A 17,501-nucleotide genomic window follows, 5' to 3' on the forward strand; every position below is an offset into this window, starting at 1 on the left:
TGGCATGTCAAATACAAGCATTTAAAATTTTTTCGTGTAACAGGAGGAGCATATCTTTGATTTTTATTTTCCTGCATTTTTCAAATGAAAGATATTTAAATTAAAATTTATTTTATTTTATTTTTTAATTTTCATATTTTTTTTAAACAAATGCTAACTATGTTATTTTGGAGGTTACTATTGACGCAATTCTAATCAAGACTAATAGGAGGCATGAATGAAGACTAAAAGGAGGCATGAATTGAATAAACTTAAAAGTTAAAAAATTTTATTAAATAAAAATAAAGTTAAAGGAAGTGAACTTTAATCAAAGTTAGAGAGTCAACATGTAAATTAGTAAAATATTAAATATTGACAAGTAAAAAGAATGGGAGAGAAATGGGGAAATATTGGAATTTGAGTTGTAAACACTAAAATTGTAATAGATTTTTTTTGCGAGACAGCTCAGAACTTTTCATTGTTCATTTCAAATTCCTAAACTTTAGGATTTTAATCTTAAGACTTCCGTATAAAATTGCCCCTACTCAAAGTCACATATTCTCTATTTTTGAAAAAGTGAAGTCACTTGAATAGCATGTTTACCGCATCAAAATAATACTACAAAATCAACATACCAAACATATTATCTTTTAACAAGTTGACTAAATGTAAGCAATGTTTCAAATAGTATTTTTTACCATTGCTCTTTGGTCCTGCAATAAAAGACAATGGCCGTAGAAATTTGACAAATAGAGGCGTGGTCATGAGAATGTTGGCACCCAGAAACAGGCCACTTGGAATCTATTTCTCTATAATCACTGCAATGGCCAATTGGTCATAGAAGCAGACCTCATGGGGTGTGCTATGGAATATAGATGCTCGGCGTTTTCAATCTGGCTTTTATCCTTACGAACAAAGATGGAGTCAGGACTTGAAGTCAGGACGGAGTAAATTCCAAATTTTGAAACGTTAGGATATAAAATTCAAACACTCTCAAACTTTAGAGTTATAATTTGCAATTTACCCTTTATTTTTTTAACATTTTAAGTATATGGCAATCATCATTGAAATTGGCAATTTTATACCATATTGATCAATACAGGTTGGCAATTTTCATATTGGTCACTAAGCTGGGAACGATTATGCCCCTACTACATTTTAGATTCAGTTCTTCTAGGATGACATCATTTGCCACAATAGTTACCGCATCTGGATGATATATGCAATTTTAATCGGTGAACTGTCACTTTCAAATAGGCTTAATACATTTTTTCCATAACTCACCATTGCACATATATTGTGACAAAAATTATGGTACAAACGTGTTTCCACGTACTTTCACTTTCAATTTAAATGCCAGCCATTTCAACTACAATTATTCTAGCAAAGTTTCACCTCTTTTTCTTCTTCTCTCTCTCTTCTCCGTCAATTGCGTTTCCGGACTCCACACATATGAACTTTCCTTGTTCTTTCTGTTTAGTTCTTTGTCAAATTAATGGTTGGTTGGTGTGTGTGAATGTATATGATCTTTTCATCCTTCTTGTTTCCATCACGTTATGTGTAATATTTATTTATCTATTTAGTGCTATATACGTTGATGGATCAGGCCACATGTAATTGGCTGGCATATTAGTCTGGGACATGTGTGCATGTGTTATTTATTTATTATTTGCTGAATGTAAAAAGGAGGGTCTCCGGTGTAAGCTTATCGACCCCACGTCATGTGATAGTAATGAATAATACCATGGGCCTTACTGGGGCAATCGCTTGAACCGCTTATCTCTAGGAGTTGGGATCATTCTGGCCCTAGACATTTTGGGGTCTAAGGTGAGAACTAAAATAGGGCATTTTTTTTAATATTTATTTATTATAATATATTTCATTTAAAATCTAATTTTCTTTCCTTTTGAAATGCAAATTGACTAATTAAAATTTTGTATTCAAGTTCTTCTAACATCTCATTTTCAATCGATAATATAGCTAATTGGCTAATCCACTCTAAATGAACCTCTTTCTACTAATAAATCTCTAAATTTTGTGTCAATATTTTTCCAATTACCTAGATCATAAATGTAAGGACTCAATTTGTAACGACCTCAAAATGATATTGGGTTCGCACGTTAAGGGCCCAAACAATATAATTTGTAGAGCGTGAGCTTGAAAGGCTAGGCCTTGGTCACCGGACGGTGGTTAGTCATGGTACTCATACAGAAATGAACTATGTTTGCTCGAGAAGTCTTTCTCCTCGGTGTGGTCTGGGAGGCTCTGGTTCTTGGCCTTCTTTCCCCCCCTTTTTTGGCGCATAAGCCTTTACATTATATAGCCCTTCTCGGTTGATCCTGACCCTCTATCTGTTGATTAGGCAGGTACCTATTCAAGTATCTGTCCCATCAGCCGCCTCCCCCCCACTCTCTATTAGTTGCAATAATCGAAACCACACTGTTCAGGAGTCTTTTCCCATTAATATGGATAGGACGTTTGTGGGTGCATTCAATGCGGAGGTGACGTCTTTATCTCGAACCACCCCTACTTCGTACCCCCATGTGAGTCCCATTCTACTCGCCTCTTCTTCTGGGGGTGCTTTGGAGGCTGCCTTTGACAACATGTCGCTCTTCCCTTTGAAGTCTTGGGAGCCGAGGACAGGGTCATCCTCGGCTGCATCTCTAGGCTATTTGGTCTTTCACCACTTGTCCTCGGCAACTACTCTTCTCGACACGGGCCCTGAGTCCTAATGGAAAGTGGGCCGGGTCATAAGTTCTCTGGCCCCACAATAAATATTTGTAGGAATGTATTTTGACATGTTATTATTATTTTTATTTTCTTCTAATTGAACATCATTATGGTGAACTTGTTAATTTGTGCCATTTTCATCATTATTTTCATTTTATTCTAAATTCTTTTGAAGTTCATTATCAAGATTTGCTGTATTGCAAAATTGAACATCATTGTTATCTTGCAATTGTATCATTTCATTATCTTCTAACTCATTTTGGTGGATTTCTTGCTCATTTGTGATATTTTCATCTAAATTTTGTGTTGTATTTTGTTTATTACTAATATCATTATTACGTTGGTGTAATTTGCTAATGTCATTCATTATGATAGAAAATAATACTTCATAGAAAGGGAACTGTTAACGAATACCGTAAGGACATTTGTTAGTAAACTATTTTAAGAAAGTTTTATGGGAAAAGAGAAAGTGCAATTAATATTTCATAGTTTTTTCAATTTCTTGCGTGGAACTCACATGTCAGTGAGATATGGGTCTCGTGAGCCTGTCTCAGGAGATACCTTCTCTATTCTTTCTTTTAGTTTTGTTTCTTGGGGTTGCATGCCATTGTGCTGGCTTTTATGTACAACTTCCGGGTAATGGGACGAGTACTTTTCTTCTCTATTAATATACTTTTATCATTTTTGTCAAAAAAAAAAAAAATCAATAAGGCTAATGGAAAAAAAAGCGTAACAGGGATTTTTCTGAACCCGTTAAAACATAAATAATTAAATAGAAAATTCGATGAGTGCTTTACTTGAAACTTACTAGACCAAAAAAAATAATAAATAAAACAAAAATGAAGAGAACTTTTTTTTTTTTTTTTTTTAATTTTTCGTGAGAAACAAAAATATAAAATTGCAGAGAACCTAAATGAACATGCAAATGAATTCCGGCGGAACCCAATTACACATAACCCATGAGAGACATATATCCATACACATAGTTCCTTCTCCTAAGTCTTAACTATTACTAAAATATATATAAAAAAAATAATCTTAACTATTATTATAAAAAAAAGTCATAACTATTTGTTGCTAAAAAAGTGTTAACTATTTGTTCCATTACCCTTAACACCTACTCATGAGTTAGTATCATTAGGGCCAAAAGGTACTAAAAAAGAGCTTTAGATAATACACAAAAGTTATAAAAGATAGAGAAATGTTTATCCACAACATTTTCACAATACTTTCATGACAAATCTTAAGTGACAAGTTATTACTGGTTGTTATTAATTGGTAGGCTGAAAAGTAAATTTAATGGTAAGTTCAAATTAGAATCAATAACAATTTACCATATATGATATGTTGTAAAAGTATTGTGAAAATATTGTGAACGTAAAACTTCTTTAAAAGATAACTATTAGCATCTACGATCTAGGCTCTATAGAATGAAATAATAGTTTTTGCTTGATATAAAGAAAACATAAAGAAAAAAAAAAAGAAAAAAGAAATGTTGAGAGCTTTGTAGTTTAATTGATTGACATTTTTTAGTGTTTTTAAGACATTCAAGTTTCAAATTCTCCTTTCCTTGCCATCAAATTATATATATAAAGATAGACACATATTTAATCATAAAGCAAATAGTAACCGCTTCAATTAGTCGTCACAATTGAGCTTTTTTTTAACCTTATAAAAAAAATATAAATAACTACTTTTCTAGCACGATATATATATATATATATATATTGTGAAATAGCAGAAATTCTAATATTCAATGTTGTGTTTTGAGACTAGTAGAATCGCATTCACATGGACAGAAAGATAAACTATTAAATGAAACAACAATATTTAACGTGGTTTGATAAACTCCATACCTACATTCACATGCAATGCAACACCAGCTAAATTCACTATTAATGATATGGATTACAACAACACTTAATCAAACTGACTCATACACCTTGCAAATATAAACAAAACCCACAACTCACAAACCTTATTCTCACAAACACAAACTTACTTACAAACCTCACACACATATACTCACAATCCGAAAACCTCAATACACAAAAAAAACTCACACGCTCACAAAACAAACTCTTTACTGATACCATATGTATCTTTCAACTCAAACAAATTTACCAAACTGCTCTAAGGAACCCACGGTATGTTCTTCTAAGAGTCTTCTCCCCATGTGGAAGGATTTCAAAAATCACCAAATCCTTTGCAATAATATTTATTTATAAGGTTTTGATTATATTTTTTCATGTACAATGAATATCCATATTCCTCTTCAATAAGATAATTTTTTTTTCCTTTCATATCAAGAAAAATCCACATCTTGTTAAGAAACCTAAACCAAATCTAATTAGAAATTTGATGCAATATTTAATGGTATATTTATACAACACTAAATAGATATAACAATGAATCATATAAGTAAGAAAATTTATATTTAAACACATACAAATATTTAAGTTAAATGAAAATAAGTAAATAACCCAATTGAGAGTGATTCTATGAGGTATATCTGTTTGTTTGTTTAGACATTTGAACACTCAGATTGTTTAACCTAATTAATTAACCAAGTTAACACTTAGGTTTACTATTCAGATCTAGGTTAAACAGCAATAAATCATATCATGTAGTGCGGAAAAATAAATAAATAAGACAATGATATAAATACTCAAGAAAACCAATGAAACCAACATTTTTAAGATAAAAAACCTGGGGAGGATTTAACCTGACCTATCCTTAATGCAAACAAATCCACTATGATAGAATGAAAGTTTACAATAGATTTTCTTCCTAAAATCTAAAAATACCTCTTGTAGAACTTACTCACACGATCATGTGTAGCTCCGAATCCACGGGCTCTTCTATCTTGAATTTGTTGCACACAAACACCATGTTTGTAACTTTGAGATCCCGCTCAAAGGTTTTAAATCACCATCAATGGTGGATATTGTATGCAACAACTTCTACAACACCGGATCTTGAGATTCTTCAAGGAATATTGCCGGTAGAAGACTTTATAGAGTTTTGGGTACAAAAACCATAGATCTACAATTGGAGGCACATGATGCACTCTTTTCTCTCTAAAAACCCCATCTAGGGTTAACTTATAATGTCTTTTAAATACTACAAAAAATAGATTGCGATTTGAGCTTCAAACAGACAAGTTATGGGCTTTTTACATTTGCTGATTTTTGTTGATTTGCGACTTCCGATCGATTGAGCTTGATCGATCGAACCCTTTTGATCGATTGAGCTTGATTGATCGAACCCTTCCGATCGATCGAGCCTAATTGATCGAACCAGTCTGATTTTGACTTTTTGAACCTGCAGCTTGTATGTTCTTTGAATTTTGACTTGCAACACTTTGAGCATTGTCTAATATGGCTTCATAGACTCTAAGATCTATATCGAGAAAAGTTTATGATCATGGTTTGCCAATTGTTCTAAACTTTTAAAACCTAATAATATCAATGCGGATTAGGATCCCATACAATACCTAGGGTATTGCATGGGCTCATTCGTCTCACACATGATTTTAATTTCTTTAATTTGTAATTTTATAATTTGTAATATTTTATTATTATTTAAAGATTGAGATTGAAATTAAAAAAAAAAAAAAAAATTCTCAATCTCAACAATAATTGAGAGCAATTGCACATGGTAAAATACCCCTTAACTTGATCGGTGTGAATGCTGTCATCAATAAAGAAGCTGGTGTTCAGTGGAGGTTGACAAACTTCGTTTCCGACATTCAAGATTTAATTTAGAATCAAAGCAATGTGAACTTAATAAATGTTTTATTGGGCTTGGCCGGCCGCCCCTAATTTTTGTAAAGTCAATTCATTAGGATTGCCTAGGTCTTGCTTGACAAGAAAGATTCCTTCTCTATTGCATGGAATGTTTTGCTGTTTTGTTTCTCTCTTTTCCAGTGATAAAAGTTTTTGTTTCAATTAAAAAGAAAAAAAAGAAAAAACCCAAACCCGAAAAGCTTTATGCATTTAATTAACGAGAAATATTAGTAGAGTAATACTATAATCATAAACTATTTTACAACATTTTTACAAATTGTTGTTGTGGGTAACTTCTTATTGGCTTACATCTAGACCTACCATAAATATTACTTTTTTCATTTACTAATAACCTGTCGCCAACTGTCGCCATATCTACAGTTGGTAAAATTTTGGATCTTTAGCATTGCTCATTCCGGTAAGAATGCAGGTAAATAAACACTATGCTTTAATAAATGCTTTATTTATTAGATTCAAGAATTATTATTATTATTTGTTTTTTTGGTTTGTGGAACTCGTTATTTTATTTTTCCAGTTTTTGTCTTCATTTGACGTAGAGGAGAGTAAACATGAGATTACAGGCTCCGTTTGAATTGAGCTTATTGTTACTGAAACTGAAAACTGAAAACTGAAAACTGAAAATACTGTATCAAAATAATTTTTAAAGGTGTGAAAAGTACCGTGGAATCCATTTTTAATATTTTTAATGCGTGAACAGTGCTGCTACAGTATGTGAACAGTACTGATACAGTGCATGAACAGTAATTTTTGTCTCTGCACAGTAAATTTACTGTTCATGCACTGAAAAAAAAAAAAAAAAAGTACGGAAACGTGAAATGAAAACGTGAACGTTGGTTTCAGCTGAAACCAAACGCTCACTGTGTTTCTATGATTTTAGTTGACACCGTTTAGGTGACAATTTTGACTTTAACTTTTAGAAATAAAAGGATCAAAATGTAAGTTAAATAAACCTCAAGGAGCGTTATATAATTTTCTCTAAACTTTTCTATATAAGAAGACTTAGCTAGAAATGAAAGTTGGTGCTTCACAATATTTCTCAATGGAGTGGCCTTTAGTGAGGTCTTTACTGTGGGTTTTAGTACTTGTTGCTCACATTCATGAGCTAAGAGCTTGCATTGAGGAAGAGAGGATGGGTTTGCTAGAATTGAAGGCATATCTGAAATCCAATACTAATTATACAGAACCCCTTCTTCCATCATGGGTTTACGACCTAAAGAGTGAGTGTTGTAACTGGGAGCGAGTCAAATGTAATAACACCACTGGCTACGTGATCAAGCTTTGGCTCTCCAATATAATCCATGAAACTCACGTCTATGCTGATAATGAAAATTGGTTCTTGAACGAGTCCTTGTTGCAGCCTTTCAAGGAGTTAAGAATTCTTGATTTATCTCGCAATGGAATTCGTGGTTGGCAAGGAAATAAAGGTATGTGAGCTCTGTTTCTAATTTAAAACACCAAAAAAAAAAAAAAAAGTTAAAAGAAGAAGAAAAACAATCATTGTAACTCTAGTTGGTAACATATACAATGCACAAGAAATTTTATTCTTTGTCTAAATATGAAATTTGATAATTATGTTAGTTATTAACAGTCTTTTATTTTTTGTCTAAATAAGAAATTTAATATAGTAGTTATTAAAAAATAATTGTTATAGTTATTAATAGTCTTTTATTTTAATTGCGGCAACAATTTACTGCAGATTTAAATATAGAATATGATTTAGACTTAATCAATATATATATTAGAATAATGACATGTAAAATTGTTAGGTCTCAAAATCTTATATGACAAACATCAAATGTCCTTGGTTTTAGAGTAATGCTACGTTTACAAGATTTTTATAATAAAATTTTAAAGAACTTTTCTTAAAAAAATTTCAATGTTTTTTGAGTTAATTTGTTATTCTTTATTCTTGATTTACCTTTCTCTAAACTTGAAAACTATTTTGAGATTGAGAAACATTTGAAAGGAAACTCAATCTTAAGGGGGGACAACCCACAATGTGTACCAACCAAGGAAGTCAATACTATACTGGTACCGGCCATACCGGGGAAATATACTGTATTGGCCATTAAACCGGTATTGATACTCCCCCAAAACATACCAAAAAAATACCAGGTTGTACCGGCTTATTTCGGTTGTATTGGCCTGTATCGGCGTTTCGGTCAGTACAATAAAAAAAAAAAAATTACTTAATCTAATATATTTGTTAATATATTTAAGCTAATATGTAGGCTTATAAAATATGTGGATTTAAATTTTTTTGTTGATAAACATAAAAATTAATATATTCATACTTACATAAATAATACAAATATATATATATATATATATATATTTGTGGGGGAGGATTTTGTTCCAAGCCCACAAGCAGTTTGTTTGCTCTAGGGCTGAAGGACCCGCATGGCTTTGTTCCTTCAAGCGACATGAGCAGTTTTTGAGACTTGCTCCCACATCGAAAAAAGATGCGCCCCATTCATGCCTTATAAGCCTCAGCTGAAGGCAAGAGTGTACCACTACTACCCAAACAGCCTCCAGTACGAAATTGACTCCCTTGGTACCAACTCCATCATTTCAACCAAACCTATTTCCTCACAAACATCAAAAGCTTAAAGCCAACAACTCATTTTCTTTATAAGCTTCATCCAAAACCCCAAACTCATCTATATTCCCAAAGCACAAAAGGGAAAATTACAATTTTCCACCCTAAAATTTACCTCAATTTACAGGTTTTTTTTTTTCTTTTCTTTTTTTCATGTACTATCAAAACACATGATCGACCCCTAAATAAATTACTTTGTAACACTTAAACTTCTACCATTTGGTTTGCTTTTAAATATAATGAAATTTAGTTTTAAAAATCCATTTTACTCCTCTACTATCTATTTTGGATAGAGAGAGGTAAATTGGTCTTTTAATACTAAATTTTATCAAAGTTTGCACCAGAATAGATGGTAGGGAGAAATTGAAATAGAGTTATAACTTTGGAGAGTTAATCGTGCATTTTAATATTTCAGGGAATAAAGTGTAAAATGAAGGGCAGAAAAATGTAATTTCTGGTACAAAAAACCACACACAGACCAAACATCAAACACCTCACTTTGAACAAACCCATAGCCAAGATTGAAGCCACAAGTTGAAACCATGCCATACTAGTCAGGCTCATCGCTATCATCGTCGTTGTGACAAAGCCAACCATGCCTCTAAATTTCACCATTTTTCATTTTAGTCCTATAAGTTTGGATTTTGTCATTTCAATCCTCTAGGTTTCATCTCTTCCCAATTAAGTGTCTGTTTGGCTAGCTTATTTTTTGTCTAGCTTATTTTTTGTCAACTTATTTTACAATTTAGCTTATTTTTGCTACTATCCATGGGTTCCACTACACTTTTTAGTACTATTTATGGGTCCCATTGTACTATTTTAACTAACATTTACCTTTATCTACATTATTTTCAGTAAAAAGTTTTCAGTTTTAGCAAATTAAGCAGATTCTAAACAGACTCTAAGTCCTTCGTTAGTGTGCTGTTAGTTTCAACCGTTAACATTTATTTTATTTTTTTATATTTAATTTATTCTTAATTTTAGAAAAACATTAATTAAAAAAAAAGAAAAAAGAAGCCAATTAGATGGACAAAGTCTTTCCAATCCCTCCCACGCCTGAATAACAAAAATGAAACCAACATCTACATCACCACTACTTTACAAAAAGTACCACACCTCAAAGGCTACATAGCCTACATTCCACAACAAGCCCTCAAAACCCAACCGAACCAATTAGACCAAAACCTATTCTACTACCTTTCTCATGGTTTCTACATCTCCCACTCCGATGTCGTTCTCCACCACTGTCGTTCTACATCTCCCACTCCACTCTTTTTAGTCTTCTTTTGGAGCAGGTCATGACTAAGGAGAAGCGCATTAAAAAAATTGGTTTTTCTTTTTCTTTGTTTTTTACTATGCTCCATACTTTCATAATTTTCTTGGCGAAAGTAAAATATTACTTGGTGTGACCGGTAATACCCGGTGATTTCAACTTGCACCACACGTGCGTTCTTATCCCCCGTCATTGTAATATTCGGTTTTTGTTTCATTATTATTCTTTTTATGTTAAGGCAGTTTTTTTTTTTTTTTTTTTTTTAAATTATAAATTTTATAAGTGTTACTCAATTGAATCCAAACAATTTGTTGTACTGATTAATTAAATAATTTTTTTTAAAAAAATATCCATTCAATTTAACCAAGTGTTTTTAAATTCAATTATAAAACATAATGTACTGCATTTAAATTTACTCATTTTATAAAATGGAATATGTTAATTGCGCTCGATTACAATTGGTAAATAGGAACCGAACAAGTCTGGCTAAATTTATAAATAACAAAAATTAATTTAAAAAAAAACTTTTAACATAATGTTTTATAAGGAGTTGGATTTGATTTGGTACGCTATTGCACTCCAAAAATAGCATGAGAAATGAGGGTTAAAAAAGTTTAAAAAAAAAAAAAATTGATCCAAGAATTAAGGCCAAATATACTTTTACTTTTAATCTTAACCCTTCAATATGGTATTGTATAATGCAATAACCTTATCTTGTACTTGACTATTACACCGGATCTCAATTGGTTATACAACTCTCAAAAAGATGAATAAATTGTAACAAAAAAATTATTTCTTCCTTAACACGTACATTTTAAATCTAGTTCATCCTATGCTTATAAAATTTATGGGAATAAAACTTTATGAAAAGTTAAAAGTATTATTTCTTTCTGGGAGTTGAAGTCCCTGCCCTGCCCCTCGTGGTGGTTCTCTGGGACCTCTATGATGTGAATCAGACATTTGGTGTTAAAGCTGGTTACAGAGTGTTCTACTCCTCTAAACTTGCGGAGCTCAATCCTAAGCTAGTACATAGCTGGCACAATAAAGGTCGCACTGTTTTTGAGACGTCGTTCTGGCTTTCTAGTTTTTTTTTTTAAAATTTAAATTAATGTCTTTTTTCTAAAATTAAAAAAATAAAAAATAAAATAAAAACTTCCACAGAAGACTTAATTAAGAAGGAATGAAACTAATTAAGAGAATGAAATAACAAAACTCAAACTTATAAGACAGAAATGAAAAATGGTGAAATTTAGAAGGTAAATTTTATATTTTAACCTATTATTTAATTATGTGAAATTTTTTTCAAAGTTATTATTGCCATCATCATGTTATTTTTATTATTACTTGTCTTGTCACATGATTTAGTTTTAGGCCACGATACCATAAAAGCACTATTTGTTTGAGTTATCATAATAAATTTGAATAATAGTACCATGTCCATTAAATAATTGATTAAACAAATACTAGCTGTTATTTACTTGGTAGTGACTAAGAGCCTATTTGGAATGTACTTATTTGTTTAAATTTATTTCATTTTTTAGTTTTTTTTATTTTTGTATTATTTATGGGTCTCATTGCATTTTTGGTACAATTTATAATTCATGAATTGTATTGTACTATTTAGCTAATTTTTAATTTTTTTTTTTACACTTTCAGTAAAAAGTTTTCAGTTTCAATTAAATAAGCTGTTCCCAAATGGACACTAAGTGTGTGTTTGGCAAAAAATATTTTTGCCAACTTATTTTATTATTCAGCTTATTTTTGCTACTATTCATGGACCCTACTGCACTTTTTGGTATTATTCATGGTACCATTGTACTATTTCAGCTAACTTTTACTTTTGTCTACAGTACTTTCAGCAAAAATTTTTAAACAAATCCTAAATGTACTTAATGCGTGTGGATCTCTTCCACCTTCCCATGGGATAATTTGATCACTGAACTTGTCCTCGGAGGAGTGTAGACTATTTTTATCCATGAAATTATTTCAAAATAAAATGTTTATTTATTTATTTTGTTTTTCCCTTTAAAAAATATTAAAGGGCACCCTTTTTCCATTGCGTTCTAAGATTTAACAATTGGTTGTATACTTTCTTCAGAATGGAATTCTTTGCCTAAATTGAACAAGCTAAAGCACATAGATTTAAGTTGGAATCTCTTGCAAAAGGACATTTTAAGATTTTTGGGTGCACTCCCAGATCTTAAATATCTAGACCTAAGTTACAATGAAATGCAAGGGCCTCTTTCTAGCAAAGGTACGTACATGTAAATTTGAATTTTTCTCAAAATTTCCCCCTAAATTTCCTTTATAAAAAATACCATGAAAAAACTCAAACAAAATTGAAATCTTATATGCCTTGTTGACCTCATCTACATTTACGCTAGTTGTACATGCTTTCTAGTGAATATTTCAATGCATTCAATAAGATTAAGATCCTCTAGAGTTTTTAGGGTACTTTACTACAAAGAATTCTTTAAATCCTAATTTTTCCTTCAATATGACTAATGTAATTCTCTTCACCTATGATTTAGAACTGAGTAATCTAAGAAATTTGGAGGTACTCATTGTGCGAGAGAATCGACTCAATGGAAGCCTACCATTCAAGGGTAAAATTCCATCATACATTTTTCAACAGCTAAAATAATTTTCCTGTGAGAAGGAATGTCTTTTAGTATCCACAAGTATGCCATTTTAAATATTTACTCTTTACACTATCTCTTTTTAATTCTCTTGGCAGATATGACAAATTTCAGAAGTTTGGAGATTTTAGATATGAGTGGTAATATGTTCACTGGAATTCTTTCTCCATATATTGGGACACTATCTTCTCTCAAGGCTATATCATTATCTCAAAATAAACTCCACGGGAATTTACATGCTAAAGGTAAGAATCTAATATGAAATTTGGCATTTATACTTTGTTAATGTTACCGGTACTTATCTGACATAGATTAGGAGTGTAAAAACTAAAAACAAATGAAGAAGAATGACTGAAATATAATTATTCATGTTAGGTTTTATTGGCACATTCCATGACAATGTAATCTTGTTTGAATATGTAATGTGTCACCAAGAGTTCAAAATTACGAGTCCAAAATGTAGTTCAAAAAAGACACCTGTTTGATTGATGATTGATCAATCAAACAAGTGTCTTTGATAGCCATTTGATCGTAGCTTGACCGATTAAAAGAAGATTCTTGAAACTTCCTTGATAGCAACTCGATCGATTGAAAATCTTAAAACACGGATTTTGACATGTTTTAGTTGAGTTAGTGCTACCTTGTTTTTCATGCCTAACCTGCGAAAATATATAAGATACTTAGTGACGTGCTACAAAAGAGAAAACCTAAACCAAGAAATCATCAACCCGTGAGTCGAAAGACCTAAGATAATTATCATCTGCTGTGTTGCTACTAACATGTTGCGGATCAAGAGTTGAAGCCACAATGAGAGAACAAAATGAACACATCAAGTAAATAGAAATTAGTGATTGATTTGGAGGCACAATTGAATATTATCCTTAGACAATATTTGTCCCCATACGCAAGTTGCTAAAGAGTTTCTACAAACTTTTCCCCAGGATATAACCAAGTTTATTGGTTCTACAAATAGCAATTTTGGAGAATACCCACAGGATTTCTTGTGTTTCTTTGTAACTTACTATTTTGGAGAATACCCATAGAATACCAAGTCATATTTTCAAGTGAACATTAACCTCTATTTATACCCATAGGGTTATAACCATTCAAAAGGTACGTATGGAGAGTTACGATGCCTCAAACAACCATCTACAAGATTTAAAACCTTTCCCAATGTTCAGAGTGGTTATCACAATTCTGCAGAAAATTATGCAAAAAACAGTTTTTACGAGGCTTAATTGATCGAGAGGAATCGAGCATCAATCGAAGGCTCTTTTCGATCGATCGAACAGGAATCGAGCATCAATCGAGTTAGGTAGAAACTTCAAATCATTTTTCTTGATCAATTCGATCGATCGAACAAAAGCTTCGACCGATTGAACATCCTGAAACTTGAATTTTCACAAAGAAAATTCCAAATCCCGAAATTCAATTTTATTCATTTTACAAATGAATAGTCTCCAACATGTTACAAATATAAAATCTTCAAGGTTTTACACAACCCCTCTATCGTTTTTATCTTTCAAGGTTCTCCATCGATTTTTCACTTTGTCACCATATTGCTGAATTTATCATGAATTACTTTTTACATAGGGTGACATGCTTGCTTGGGGTGATTAACCTATGATAATCTTGTTTACATATTTTTGTTAATTGGCTTAAATAGTTTAATCTACTGGTTGATAATCCAAGGGGTCAAAACATATTCTTTCCAATTACTATTCTGGCCAGTAAACTAATTGATTGTCTTGTTGATTTTTACATTGGCACATAATTAGGATGGACACTATTAATGTTATTGCTTTTGACAGATTTGGGTATGTTGAAGAAACTTGAAGAGTTAGATCTTTCTGACAATCACTTTGAATGGATCCTCCCTCCATGCCTAAGTCGTTTGACATCTCTTAGGTTATTAGATCTATCTAAGAACCAATTCAGTGGAAATTTGTCTTCATCTGTGATAGCCAACTTGACATCCCTTGAGTACATTGATCTTAGTTATAATCGTTTTGGGGGTTTATTCTCATTCAGCTCATTTGCCAATCACTCTAAGCTCAAAGTGATTCGATTTAAAGGTGAAAACTACCGGATTGAAGACGGTAACAAAATTGTGAGTGAAAACAACACATTTGAGATTGAAACTGAAAATCCCAGTTGGGAACCTTCGTTTCAGTTAAAGATGCTAGTGCTGCCTAACTGTGATCTGAATAAGTTATCCTCCAACATTCCAAAGTTTCTCTTTTACCAGCAAGAATTGGAATTGGTTGATATCTCTCACAATAGGTTGAAGGGAAGCTTCCCCGTTTGGTTGATTGAAAATAATACTAGATTGCAATTGCTAAATCTTCGGGATAATTATTTTGGGGGTCAATTTCACTTGCCAATAGCTCACTGCAATAATCTTTCTTGGTTGGATTTCTCTTACAATAACTTTAATGGGCAGTTGCAGGAAACTATTGGAAAGGTGATTCCAAACTTACAATATCTAAATATATCTCAAAATCATTTTGAAGGTTTTCTCCCATCCTCAATTGGTGACATGAGTAATTTGGAGAAATTGGACTTGTCCAATAATAATTTTTCAGGAGAGGTGCCAATGAAATTGGTTGCCAATTGCACCTCCATGGCAGTTTTGAAGTTATCTTATAATAAATTTCATGGTGAAATTTTCTCAAAGGGATTCCGATATTTTAACAGTAGCTTACGTATTTTGGAATTAAAAAACAATCAGTTAACAGGTACTTTGCCAACTGTGGTACCAGCAGTTGGTAGTCGGCTGGGGCTCCTAGATATTAGCGACAATGGCTTCTCAGGTTTAATTCCCAGATGGCTAGCAGGAAATCTGCGGTACGCATGGTCTGCAGACATGAGTAATAATTTTTTCGAAGGTCCAATTCCATGTGAAATGCATGCATTTATTTTAATAGACCTTTCTCATAACTTGCTTTCTGAATGGTCACCTTCTTGCGTTGATTTATATACTATTCAACATCTATTTTTACAAGGCAACAAACTCACTGGATCATTACCGAAACTTTCTTTCAATTTTTCACTTCATCTGGTGACATTGGACATTAGAGATAATAAATTTTATGGTAGAATCCCTATTGGAGTGGGCATGCTTCCAAATTTAAGAATATTGTTGTTGAGTGGCAACAATTTTAGTGGTGTGATTCAGAACAAGCTGTGTTGGTTAAAGAATATTGCGATAATGGATCTTTCCAGGAACAATTTTTCTGGAACAATACCGCATTGCTTTCACGACCTAAAATTTGAGAAGATAGATGCTTTTGACGGCCTTACTGAACCAAATTCCACTTTTTTGGAGTTCAGAGATATAATTGTCCCATATCAAAGTATCCTCAAAAGGAATTTTGAAAATTTTGAGGTAGAACGAGAGGTTGCTGCAGAGATTGGGATTGAGTTTGAAATGAAATATAGATCTTACTTCTACAAGGGTGGCATTCTTGATCTCATGTCTGGATTGGATTTGTCAGTCAACAAACTAACAGGTGGCATCCCTCCAGAGTTAGGACAACTATCTCCAATTCTTGCACTAAACTTGTCTTACAATCAATTGACAGGTTCCATTCCAAATACATTCTCAAAATTGACTCAGTTGGAGAGTTTGGACCTTTCTCACAACAATTTGAGTGGAGAAATTCCTTCAACATTGATTGATCTGCACTTTCTAGCAGTTTTCAATGTGGCTTACAACAACTTATCAAGTAAAGTTCCAGACATGAAAGGACAATTTGGAACATTTGAAAATAGCAGTTATGAAGGAAATCCATTTCTTTGTGGACCACCACTAGAGAAAAGTTGCACCAGGGTTGATAAATCACCTCCATCACCAATAAAATCTTCAAATGCAAGTCACGGAAAATGGTATGATGTGGATCCTTTAGTCTTCTCCACAACTTTTATCGTATCATACATTATTTTCTTTATTGGTGTAGCTTGTATTCTTTATATTAATCCTTATTGGCAACAACGATGCTTCAATTTTGCATTTTATATGCTAGAAAGGTTGTCAAACTGTATTTGTCATTAGTTATACTTAATAGGTGATGATGGACACCTGTGTGTCTATTTGGTTATGAATAATGGTTATTATGAATATGAAACAAAGTGTTCTGTTTACAATTTTCCAATCTCTATTGTAGTTTTGTTTTGAAACAATTAGAAGGAAGTTTTTAATAGCCATATGTAATGCTCATCTGCTTATAAAAAAACATGTAAGTCATTTTGTGGCATATGATATCTTTAAATGGGAAACTAGTTTCAATTGTACAACATATCATTAAGAAAAAAGGAAAATTAAATAACATGATTTATTAAGAATAACATAGATAATGTGAGTGAATTGTGAAAATTCTGTTTTGACCCCTAACTGTTCTAATTAACATACTTGAATTTCACTTAGACGCAACATCAATTCAAATAGTTGTAAAAAATTGACATTGGTAAAT

The 17,501-nt window shown here is 32.1% G+C and overlaps 1 protein-coding gene across 1 annotated transcript; it reads left to right on the plus strand.

Moving 5' to 3' along the window:
- Window positions 1-7,527: 7,527 nt before the first annotated feature.
- Window positions 7,528-17,083, plus strand: LOC126727789 (receptor-like protein 8). Its single transcript, XM_050433704.1, has 3 exons — window positions 7,528-7,942; window positions 13,128-13,274; window positions 14,841-17,083. Exons 1-3 carry the CDS (start codon window positions 7,528-7,530, stop codon window positions 17,081-17,083), a joined length of 2,805 nt encoding a protein of 934 aa, XP_050289661.1.
- The last annotated feature ends 418 nt before the right edge of the window (window positions 17,084-17,501 follow it).

The sequence above is a fragment of the Quercus robur genome, chromosome 5 (genome assembly GCF_932294415.1).
Source record: "Quercus robur chromosome 5, dhQueRobu3.1, whole genome shotgun sequence".
Taxonomy (NCBI): Eukaryota; Viridiplantae; Streptophyta; class Magnoliopsida; order Fagales; family Fagaceae; genus Quercus; species Quercus robur.